This window comes from Rousettus aegyptiacus, unplaced genomic scaffold (assembly GCF_014176215.1).
Source record: "Rousettus aegyptiacus isolate mRouAeg1 unplaced genomic scaffold, mRouAeg1.p scaffold_m13_p_4, whole genome shotgun sequence".
Taxonomy (NCBI): Eukaryota; Metazoa; Chordata; class Mammalia; order Chiroptera; family Pteropodidae; genus Rousettus; species Rousettus aegyptiacus.
In genome coordinates, this window is record NW_023416307.1 from 147,273 (window position 1) to 159,017 (window position 11,745).

At 68.1% G+C, this 11,745-nt stretch overlaps 1 protein-coding gene across 7 annotated transcripts in view; it reads right to left on the bottom strand.

Moving 5' to 3' along the window:
* The window catches only part of PDE9A (phosphodiesterase 9A), a 57,720-nt gene extending 50,021 nt beyond the window's left edge, over positions 1 to 7,699 (bottom strand). For all 7 annotated transcript variants that reach the window (XM_036219158.1, XM_016143466.2, XM_036219162.1 and 4 more), the window contains exon 1: positions 7,492 to 7,699. In XM_036219158.1, the coding sequence (XP_036075051.1) occupies positions 7,492 to 7,560 (69 nt within the window). In that variant the 5' untranslated portion in view covers positions 7,561 to 7,699. The remainder of the gene's footprint in view (positions 1 to 7,491) is intronic.
* Between the last annotated feature and the right edge of the window lie 4,046 nt (positions 7,700 to 11,745).

Consider the following 11,745-nt stretch of genomic DNA (forward strand, 5'->3'; position numbering starts at 1 on the left):
AATCCCCGTCGACGACCGGGAGGCGGGGTCGGGGGACCCTCCCCAGCTGAGACCCACAGAGCTCCGCACCCCGGTAAGCGAGCACCGCGGCGGTGGCTCTGCGGCCTGCACACGGGCACCCACCAATGGCGGCCGAGTGCGTCTGGGCCGGAGGCCGCGGGGAAGGCCGGTGGGTGTGGCCGGCCGCGTGGCCTGGGGGAGCCCGAGGAGCCCCGTCTGCAGTGGGGGGAGGGCCTTCCTTCCCTCCTCTGCTGCTCCCCGCTTTCCTTTCCTTTCTATTGCTTGAAATTTCATTAGAAAAATTGAGCACAGTTTTCTTGCCCGAAAAGAAACGTCTCAGGGTGTGGGCGACGGGGCCTCAGCTGGTCCGACGCGGCTCCGCACCTGTGGCCGCGGCGGCTGCAGTGGCCTTGCCACCGTCCTGCTTCTCCCCCAGGCCGGACACCACGCCCCGCGTGCCCCCTCCGTCGCTGCTCCGTGCACCCCAAAGATGGGGCTCTCTGCTCGATGGCACCATGGCAGGAGCCTGACCCGGGCGGCGTCTCCCGGGGACCAGCATGGCACCGTCGCCACGGCACCCGCATCGAGCGTGGCGACGCTGCCAGGCAGCCTTCTGCGTGGACAGACCGGCTCTCGGCCTCGCGGGGCTCACCACGGCTGGCTGAGGCCGCTGACCGCCTGGCTCTTTCTTCCAGAAGCCGCGCCCCGCACTCCGGAGGGACCTGTGGGAGCTGGGGTGCTCCGAGGGGCCGGCCTGGCTCCCGGGGGTGCTCTCGGGGCTGGCTGGTCTCCCCTCTGCAGGACGCACTGCGGGGTCACTGCAGGGGCTAAGACTGAATCAGAAACCCCAGGCCAGGGGGGACCCGGAGCCCTCCAGGAGGCCGGCACCCAGCGGGGGCCCCGCCTGCTCCAGCACCAAGCCGCAGAGGCCTGGGCTTCGGGGAGAGGCCTGGGAGGGGCGAGGCTGAGTGGAGGCCTAGTTGGAAAGTAGGGTGCGGGGCTTGGCACTCTATCATCTTCTGGGTGTTGTGTCGGGGTGCAGGAGTGGGGGTGGCCTGGACACTTCCGTGGCTCAGAGCGTCGGTCTGCGTCTGCGGGACCCTCAGCTCACGCCCGCCAGGCTCGTCCACGGGAACCCTGCAGAACTGGTGATGGCTACGAGGGGTCAACATGGGGGGAACTGGGGGACGCGGGCCTGACCCTCTGCCTGCCCCGCCCACCAGGTGCGCGTCTCTCACCTGCCGGGGGCTCTGCTGCTCCCGGTCACCCAAGCCTCACCTGCACTGGGGTGTCCTCTCCGCGGCCCGAGGCTGCGACCCAGCTCGACCCTTCCAGTACGGTGCCACCAGCACCGTTTCGAGAAATATTTGAGGAGGACACTCACTGTCCCATTACAACTTAGCCGCAGGAAGCTCCTCTGTGGGCCCCCGCCCGGGACCATGCCGGGCTGTGTTCAGATGCTGTCTGGGGCTCAGCCTTCAGGACGCGGACACGTCAGGACCCCGGCCGCACACGCTGGGGGCTCTGGGGGGCATTGTGCGTCCTAAGGATCTTCTGCTACCCGCCGTGGTGGTGGAACGTTCCAGGCGTGCGCCAGAGGCTTCGCCGAGACTTCAGAGCACGTGCGAGGGCCGACGCCGAACCCCACGCCATGGCTTTTCCCCGCGCAACGCTTCCATGGCACGACCAGAGTGAGAACGTGCTGGGGGGGGCCGCTCCCCAAAGCGCTTTGGAAATGGCGGGAGCCGCGGACCAGGCAGACGCGGCCGCCGGCCACTCCCGCCGCTGCTGCCCAGCCAGCCTTCGGCGACGCCGCTCGGGGTCCGCTGTTCTCGCCAACCCCGGTTCCGGGTGGAGAGACTGTTCAAGATCTCTGGCCAATTATGCCTCCTTTTCTGTTATGTGTAAGGCTATTAAAAAGTTACGAAAAATAAATCCCAAAGGCAGAAGCTGTGACGGTAAAAAGAGTCTGAGTCGCTGGGTTCCGTTAATCGCTCTGCGTACAAAGTGAGTCGGCGCCGTGTGCCGCTGGCCCCGAGGGCGACGGAACCCCTGCTGGACACACAGCGCCTGGTCGGCCTGAACCCGCCACCGGGCGCTGGTGACCGGCCACAGATGCTGCCATTTCACGCTGTGTGCATTTTACTACAGTTTTAAAAAACGAAAACAGTCTTAGCCAGGAACCCAACGCAAACTGAGCAGGCTGCTGGCCCCTCGTCGCTCGCGTCGGGACCAAGTTTTCGGGAACCTTCGACTTCCTATTTGGGTGGCCGAGCCAGTGGGGCGCGGGGCGGCGGGGCGGCAGGCGGGGCGGCAGGTGGACGGGCCGAGGCGTAACCCACACCCGCAACTGCAGAGACGTCTTTGCAGACGGAAGTCTGAGCCCTCTCCAGGCAGTGGAGCGCACCCGTGTGGCGACCCACCGTGTGTCAGCACCCCCGGGCCCAGGGAGGGGCGCACGCACCCACACTCCTGCCGGCGGGTCTTTGGGGGTGCACGGCTTGCGAATGCTTTTTCTCAGGAAGATTCAGAACTCTGGAAATGCAGATCGTCAGCCGTGAAGGCAGAGGGGCCGGCGAGCGGAGCGAGGGGCTGCGGGGCCACCTCGGCCCTTCCGAGCCGCGCCGCTGGGCTGCGGAGCGCACCGGCCACGAGCCGCCCTGCCGGCTGGGGCTGGGCTCTGTGCAGCAGGAGGCCACGGCGGGCGCCCAGTGGGCTTGTGCGGGACCGGCTCTCCTCGTCCTGCCCATCTGGCTGCGGGGAGAGCATGGGGAGCAAGGGGACCCCGGGCCGGGACCAGCTGCTGGGCCGCTGCTGTCTCAGCGGGGACACTCCAGGCCCTTCTGTGTCTCCTGGGCACCCTCTGAGCCCTCCTTTCCAAAGACCTCCTCCAGTCCCGGGAGTGCGGCCCGCTGGGTCGATGACATTTGTGGGGCTCAAGCCTCTAGCCACCCCCACTCCCAGGGTCTCCACGTGCCAGAATGTCTGGTTTAAGCAGCCTCAGGCCACGGCGAGTGGGAGCGGGCGGGGGACAGCACCCCCCGCTCTGCGGTGACAGCGCCTGCTGCGGCATCGCCGGCGGCCGGGCTGACGCTTCAGCGGCTGATCTGCTTCCTGAGAAAGACTGAGAGTCCAGACCTCTTACCAGTTTTCACAGGCTGGCCCTGCCGCCGCCGGAGACAGAGAGGTCATCGCGAGCCAGGGGCTGGGCCGGGGACCCGAGTGCGCTCCCTGCTCCCCCTCCCCGTCACTGCCGGCCCCCCAACTCCGTTTTCACACCGGGAACCCCAGAAGGGCATGGGATCACCCCTTTTCCACCTTCCCTCGGTTGGAATGTAGTTTATGTTATCATTTTAGTATCTGTTCAAAGATCTCAAGTCATAAATGTTTCAAGGAAGCTGAGTGGACTTTGCCGAAAGTGGTGACGGGGGCCCAGGGCAGTCGCTGTCCACCCGCAGGGAGGCGGGGGTGGGCGGGGCTGCGAGGCCCCCAGAGCACCAGATGGGGGTGCCTGGCCCCCAGGAGCGGGCGAGGGCCCTCTGGGTGCGGAGCCGAGCAGGTGTCACGGCGGAGGGACATTCTCGCTGGGCTTTGCCAGATGGCAGGACAGACGCGGTCCTGGGGGGAAAAGATGCCTGCGGCCAGGGCGCTGACCACACCGGACAAGGCTGGGGACAGGCACGGCCTTTGTCCAGCGGGAGACGGGGCTGCTCTGGGGCCGTACAGCCAGCCCACGATGCCCGTGGCGTCTGTGCCGAAGGCAGGGGGCCGCAGCCCCACTGGGGCGCAGGGCGGGAGCCGGGCAGGGGCCGGGAGGGACTCTCAGTGGGCAGCGGGCTTCCTTTCAGCTGGACCCGGGGACGGTCGCTGGGCTGCAAGGGTGGGGAGGAGGGCCTGAGCCACAGAGCGGAGTCCCTGGGGAGGGGCAGGACGGGGTGGAGAAGGCCCGCAGGCCGAGCGCGGCAGGTGCTGGGCTCCGGCTGGACGTGGCCGCGAGCGCAGCGGTGGTCAGTCCAGCCCGGGCTTCTCCCCAAACCCAAGCCCAGGGCCAGGCTGGGGGCACCTCACAAAGGCCTCACTCTGCCCCATTGGAAAAGTCAGCAAACCCACGCCTTGACCCACCAGCAGGCCAGGCCGGAGCCGCCTCCCCCCAACCTGGGCCCCCCAGTGCCCGCCGCTCCTTCCCGCCCAGCCGTGGGCACCCAGCTGAGCGCACCTTTCTCCGTCCCTGAGTGGGAGGAGGGAGCGGCGTGAGGCCAGGCCCTCTGGCCAGGGGTGGCTGAGCGGACAGGCGCAGACTCCCTGGGCAAAGGCACCTGCAGCAGCCTCCTCCGGCACGGGCGCCCCGACTCTCCGGGTTTGGGGACCCGGCTCCCGCCCCCTCCCCCTGCACCTGCTGCCCAAGGCGCCAGATCCCCCCTGTGCTCCCCAGGTGGCGGGGCGGGCGGCGGGCACAGGGCGGAGGAGCCGCTGGCTGTGAGACCCTGCACCCCTGCCAAGCGGCGGTGCTCCCCGGGCCCCCCCGAGGCTGCCGGCCGTGCCACGGGGCCCCCGCCCCATGCGGCAGCCCCTCCCCGCGCCGGGTCCTGCTGGTCCTCCTGTCCATCCATCACAGGGGCCTGCCCAGCCGCTTTCGGTCCCTGTGCCCCCACCCCCTGGGCCCGGGCCCCGCGCTGGGCTCAGGCAGGGCCTGGTGCTCAGCAGGAGTGACCGAGCATCCTGAGTGTCACGTTCAAGTGTCACGCAAGCAGGGCTCCTGGTACCCCATGTGACTGTCGAGAAAACGGGGCCAGAGAGATGAAACCATCCACCGAAGCCCCCGAGATGGAAGTGGAGGCGCTGAGAACGGCCTGTCATCAAAGAGCTGTGGGCCTGCCCCTCACGCTCTGCCGGAGCCCGCGACCCCGCAGGAACCGCCGGGGAACGGAGTCCTGTCCCTCCTCCCGTGTGCGTATGCTCTGGGGGGAGCGTGGACGGCCAGCGACGGGGCAGCCGGGGGGCGGGCAGGGAGCAGGAGCCGCAGGACCGAGGACAGGGCGGGACGCAGGAGGACGGGCGTGCCAGGGGTGGCTTGCGCCTCCTCCCCTCCCCCACGCCCTGCCCCCTCCTTGGGAGCAAGGCGGGTCTGTGTGGGCACAGAAAAGAAACGCAGATGCGGAGCAGACACAGACCCGGGAGGCGGGATGGGAACTTCCGAACTAATCCAGAGCCTGGGACTTTCAGGAGACAGCTCGGAGCCGAGCACAGGGCCGACAGGCGCTTGGCGGGGACACGTCTGCCGGCCTGGGGAGCAAGGTGCTGAGGGGTGACCAGCCTGGGACCCCAAATGCTTCGGCTCTGGGCCAGAGCTGCGAGTCCAGCTACGAGCCTCCAACAGCGTCAACAGCAAAGGGAGAGGGCGCCGAGCAAGGTCAAGGACGAGGAAGGGATGGTCAGGCGGGCGGCAGAGGCTTCGCGACCGCGGCCCACCTCCTCCGCTCCTGCCGGCAGGAAGGGACATGCGCGGGCCACGGGGAGCGGGTGCACAGTGCCGTCCTGCCCCGGCACTGTCCCGGCTGTCCACGGGGCCTCGGTCACGCCTCGTGGCCGTCCGTCACGCGGCAGACCTCGCTCCCCTCCTTACAGAGGGGTAGGCCAGCTCAGAGCGCCGGGGGCTCGCTCACGGTGGCAGAGAGCGGCGACATCGGACCTGGCCCCTCCCAAGGCCGCGGCTCCCTCCTGAATGCCCCAGGTCGCCCAGGGCCCGCTGCAGGGCTGCCTTCCTGGAGGCCACCCCAACCTTGGGTGTGTCACCCGGGGAAGATCACCCTGCCCACAATGACAGTGAAGCCTGCCGGGCTCCGCACTGGCCTCTGCTCCCCGCCCCCCAACCTCTCTTCCCCACTCCCCCCACGCCCCCGACTTCCAGTGCTTCTCTGGGAGACCTTTGTGAAGTCCTTGCAAAGGAGCTGTCACTTCCGACCTGGTGACAGTGCCTCATCTCGCCTCTTCCAAAAGATAAAAAGGCCGACCTCTGGCACTTCTCTGCTGGGGGAGGAGCGTGTGCTTGTGTACGTGTGTGACGTCTGCGCGTTTGCATGTGTGCGTGCGTGCACGCGCTTGTGCTCTGAGTGTGTGTTTGTGGGCGGCACATGCATGTTTGTGTGTCTGGGTTTGCACATGCAAATGTGTTTTCACGTGCACGTTGTGTGGGGATGTATATGCACGCTCGTGCACATGTGCACACATGCGTGCGTGCCAGAGCAGGGGTGTATTCCTTCCTCGGAGGGGGCTGTTAAATTTCTGAGCCATCACAGGTGCCTGGTCCTGGAGCTCGGGAGACCTGGCCTAGTCCTGCCGTCCCCCAACTGCCCGGCGCTGCTGACCCAAGGGGGCCGACAGATGCTTCCTGTTTCCTGTTATCTGACTCTATTAAAGTGGCCGTAGTAAGGGAAGGGGGCCTGGACTTCTCATTTCCCCGGGATCGCGCTGGGGACAGGGTGTGAGCCAGGCGGCGTGTTGACAAGTCTATCAGCGGGCGGAGGCATGGGACCCTGGGAGCCCAGAGCCGGGCACGACTCCGCCTGGCTGAGGAGGAGCAAGGTGAGACGCCGTCCAGCCCTGTTCGGGAGGATGACCTCCCCACTTCTTGTCCCTCGCCGCCAGGCAGAAAAGCAGGGATCAGGGCTCTGGCCCCAGGCCAGGGGCTCGGGGGTCAGAAGGGGAGGGGCCCCCAACACTGGGGTCTGCTCTGGATGCCTGTCTAATGAGACTCAAGTTGGTCAGGGACACTGGACACCCAGGGGCTTCGCATCTGCAGAGGAGGGCGGATGGACAGCAGAACGGCACCGCAGTCTCTCTGGGGGCCCAGGACGTGGAGCAACGCAGGCCACCCCCCTGCTGCCAGAACTGACCACCTGCGAGGGATGGGGACCAGGACGCAGCTGGGAGCAGCCCCTGCTGCGCCAGCCCCGCCCCCCACCTGCGCCCCGGCCAGGAAGCCTGGCGGGTCCCCGCGGGGGGCGGCGGGGGGCGCCGGCCAGGGCTCCTGCGTGCGCGGACCCTACCCCCAGGTCTGCCCGCGCGCTCCGGGCGTCCGCCCCGGGGGTCGCTCGATCAGCATGAAAGGACAACCACGACCGGCCTCCGAACGGACCAGCAGCCGGATGAGTCCGTTACAAAGGAAGCCGTCCCCGCGGAACGGGAAAACAGCCCGCGCGCGCGCTCGCCCCCTGCCCGGCGGCCGCGCCGTGGGGACACCTGCCCCGCTCAGGCCGAAGGAGTGGAGACCTCGGCCCCGGGCCGGCGACGCGCGCGCGCGCGGACGACGGCCCCCCGCCCGGCCCCCCGCCCCGGCCCGCGGCCCGCGCGCCCCCCGCCCCGGCCCCCGGCCCGCCGCGACCCCCGCGGTCGCCTGTCGCCGGGGAGGGGTCCCCGCGGCGGGCTCGCACGGCGGGGGTGCGCGCCGGCAGGGGCCCTGCGCCGCCAGCGACGCGGCGCGGAGGGCGCTACCTTCTGGATGCGCCCGTCGATGTCCAGGTAGATGGCCTTGGGCCGGTAGCTGGAGGAGCCGGACCCCATCTTGCGCCGAGCGGCTGCACTTGGACTTTTTACTGTACTTTCTCGACGCCAGCGCCGCGGGAGGGCGGGGAGGGGGAGGGGGAGGGGGCGGGCGGCGGAGGACGCGGGGACCAGCCAACCAGAGCCAGGCCGCCTCCGCCCGCGGCGCGTGCCCTCCCTCCGCTGCCTCCTCCCTCCGCTGCCTGCTCCCTCCTCCCGCCTCCCTCCTCCCTCCTCCCGCCTCCCTCCTCCCTCCCCCTCCCCCCTTCTCCCTCCTCCTCCCTCCCCCTCCCCCCTCCCACATTAAGGCACACTCATCTCTTTCCGCTGGACTCAACCAGTCTTGGGAATAGGGCCAAGTGGGCAGCCTGTCTCCAAGTGCCCTCTGGACCAGTGCCCACAGCTAGCGAACCCCTCTGGCTGCAAGGCTGGTCACCTCCGCGGTGCGGACAGTTGCCCATAGCGACCTCCGCTGGTGGACAAGCGATCCTCAGCAAGCACCTTGCTGGCATGCGGCCCGGAGCTATTTGTGGTCAGGACCCAAACCCCAGCGGCACTTAGCACGGGAAAATGCCCCGGCTCCTGCTCTCTGTGGGTCTGTCCCCTTTAATCTGAGTAGGAAAAGGGAAAAGTTCTTTTTCATTCATGCGCATCCTTCCCCTAAGCCTTCTGTGCATGCTGGGGAGTGACAGCCTCTCCCAGCTGCACCCAGAGCTGAAATGGCAATTTTATTTCCATCCTCAGTGGAGCCAGAGCGAGGATTACCCGGCCACCGGCTCTGCGCTGCCTGCCCCCGCCCCCACCCGTCCGTCAGCAGCCACAGGGAATGTGGGGACAGCGGGCGGGAGGGATTTCCGGCAGATGTGACCTGCAGATCACGGTGGGGGCTGCCTCTGCAGCGCCCCAGTTCCCGGGGCGCGGAGGGGGGGGTCTCCCAGTGGGAATGAGGCGGGGCGAATGGCCCCGGAGCCTGTTGTTTGGGGAAGTGGGTGCCCGGGTGCCCGCCAGCCAGCGGGCACTGGTTTTCTTCTGAGCGAACCCCGAGCCACCACCCTCCGTCTGCGGAGGGTCTGGGTTTTGCTGACGGAGAGAAGGCCTGGTGGCACGACCCTTCTCCCGCCCACGCCGTGCTGACCACGGCCACCCCACGGCCCCGCCTTCCCCTCCCCGCCACTCAGCCTCCACCTGGCGCACGGCCACCTGGAGCTCTGGGGGAGGCGGGGCTCGCCATCGTCAGGCGAACCGCCTTCCTCAGGCTTCGGACAGCCCAGCACGGGTCACTTCGTGTCCCTTGCCTGCTCGTAGGGGCTCACGAAGAGCGACGAGGGTTTGGCCCCTGTCCCCACATCAGACCCGGGGCACCAGACTTGCTTCGCGAGTTCCCGGGGTGCAGAGGGAGCAGCCAGGGGGCCTTCGAAGTGTGGGAGGGAGGTGAGCCCCGTGGGTGGTTACAGCTGGTCACCTGGCTCACAACTGGGAACACCGGGGTGAGCACTATGATCGGGGTTCGACCCAGCTGTCGAGTGTCCCGATGCGGTGTGGGCGAGCCCGGCGGCCGAGTGCGGGGCCCGTGCGCCACCTGGCGCGGAGACCCCGCCGCCTGGCCGTCGCTCGTCCGCTGGCTGCTTACTTGTGCTCCATGCCCTCTTGTCACCTGACCCAGCCCTCCCGAAGCGTCTGCTTCTAGCACCTGGGAAGGCGAGTGTCCAAACACGGCGTGGGCTCTGCGGGGTCCCGTGCTCTGTGGGATCATTGACCTGCCGACCGGAGGGCGCAGTTCCGGGACCCTGCGACTGTCGCCGTGGGCTGGGCCTCTCACACTGTCTGGCCGGTTCCGAATTCAGAGTCGGGAGCGCTCCCGTGAGCACCCGACGGCCTGGACTGCCGTGCGGACGTGCGCCGCTGACACGGGGCTCCTAACGGACGGAGCACGGCGGCTCTGGCGCCCACCGGCGCGGTCCTGGCCGCGCCGTTCTGGGCCCTGGGCACTCGCTGGAGCTCACGGAGATCACAGGGGCCTGGAGGAGCCGGCGTGTGGGGGTGGGAGGGAGGGGTGGGCAGACAAGGCGGGGTGAGTAAACGTAACCCTGAAGGTTGTCGGGTGATAATTAGCACAAAGGAGAAGAGTCTGTCAGAGGAGGAGCGGCGGAATGTGGAACGAGGGAGCAAGGAACAGCGTATCTGGGAGGAGAGAACCTTCTAGCAAAGGGGGCGGGCTCATGCCAAGGCGCCTCACACAGGGGCCGGTGTGGCTGGAGGGCAGGGAGGGAGTGGGCAGAGGGGGCCTCCCTGGGGGCCACCGTGTCTGCGAGGGTCTCCCTGGCGTCCTCGACCTGCATTCCCGATCCTGGCTTGGCCCCAGGCATGCTCCCGGAGCAGGGGGGCTGTGGGTGTGGGGGAACTTGGCCTCTGAGGGGGAAGCTAGTCCGGGGTGAAGCTGCAACTGTCCGGCCGTGCGTGTGAGGCCCCGTCCCCTGGGACCTCACAGGGACAGGGACGGGCGCGGAGCTGAAGGAGCCCGTGGACGGCAGAGGGGCTCTAAGGCAAGTGACCTCACGGGGCGGCCTGGTCGTGAATGCCTACGTGGGCAGGTCACGGCGGCCAGTCACGCCCCAGGCACATGACTTCTCCAGTGACAGGCTCATCGCTGGCCTGAGCCAGCCCCCTGCAGCCCGTGTTTCTGAGCAGTGAGGTTCACACACCTTTGAAGTCAGTGGGAGAGCATGGAATCCTGTTCACGTCCTGCAATGCCACCCCGGCCACCCCGGCCACCCCGGCCGGCGCCCCCCACCTCCATGTGGCCTCCTTCCTCCATCCCAAACGCAGACGAGAAGCCGCGAATCCGTCATTCTCCAGAGTGCATGAGATCTTTCCTCCTGGCAAACGTCGTCGGCTCGGCTCAGATCAACTCTTGTAAAAATTCTCTGCAGGTCCGGACGCTTCCTTGGTGAACCAGCCCGTGGAGGCGTGAAGCCGCCGGGCTCCCGAGGGTGCGCGGGGCCCCGGTCTCCCGCGCCCGCACAGACTGCAGGTTCCTCGGGCAGCGTCCCGGGTGCACGCGGACTCAGCCCCGCACGCAGAGCCCACAGCGAAGGGGTGGGAGCCACAGTGCCCAGCAGCGGGACTGAGCCGTGTCCCTGACCGAGGGCCATGCTCCGATCCCCGGGTCCCACTCCAGCTCTCCATCTCCGACGAGGAGGCCAGAGCCATGACGGTGAAGGGAAGAGGACGGGTCTGCTGTGTCCCTGCGGAGTGGACGGCCCGCAGCAAGGACGCAGACATCGGGAAGGAGTCAGGAGCCTGGGGGCGACTCCAACAGCAGGGCGGACCCCCATCCACCGTCCAGAGAGGCCAGGCCCGGCCAGGCTGGCCCCGGCCTCTTCCGGAAGCTGCGGCTTTGCCCCCTGCAGCGCCCCTGGTCCGGGCGGGCCAGGAGGTGGGTCAGCAGCCGCGCTGACCAGCCCGAGGGCACCCTCCCCTGCTCTGTCTTGGCTCTTCCCAGCGTCTTTAATGACGATTCTGAACACAGTCCAACCGCTTCCTACGCCGACTCTTCTGAACCAGGGGCGGCTGGGGTCGGGGGACAAAATGAACCCGAGGAACGAGCAGAGTGCGTTAGGGCCGGCCGCAGGCAAGGCCCAGAGCAGGCCTCGCTGGAGGGGCCGGGTCCGCCCTGGACTCGGGCACACGGGGAGGGGAGGGAAATCGAGTCTCAGCTCCTCTGGTTGGAGGCGGGGCCCTCTGTGTCCCCAAAGCTTGGCCGTCGACGTGGGGGCGTCGGCCCGTTCTGTGCACACGCGGGATCCTGAGCGACACCGTGCCGGGGCCATCGGCAGGACGCGCCGAGGCCGAGCGAGGGCGCGCGGGCCCTTTGCCAGGGCCGCCCGTGCCCCGCGGACGGCAGAGACTCGCACACAGAGGTAACCATGGCGAAGCCCGGTTCGGTGGCACTTGACTCACAGATGGGTTTGGTGATCACAAAATTATTCCTTGTTGTAAAAATTTCGGGCGGCTTGGCACAAAGGTCAAAGCGGCATCCAGGTCAGAGGAGGGGGCCGGCCCGCCCCTCGGCCATGGTCCCGTGGGCCCCGACATGCTCGCTCTCTCACCTGTTTAGGTAAACGCCCTGCGTCGTGGGCATTGGCGTCACCTCAGTATCTCCTGATTGTAAACAATGTGACCCCCCCCCCGCCGACCCCGTGCACC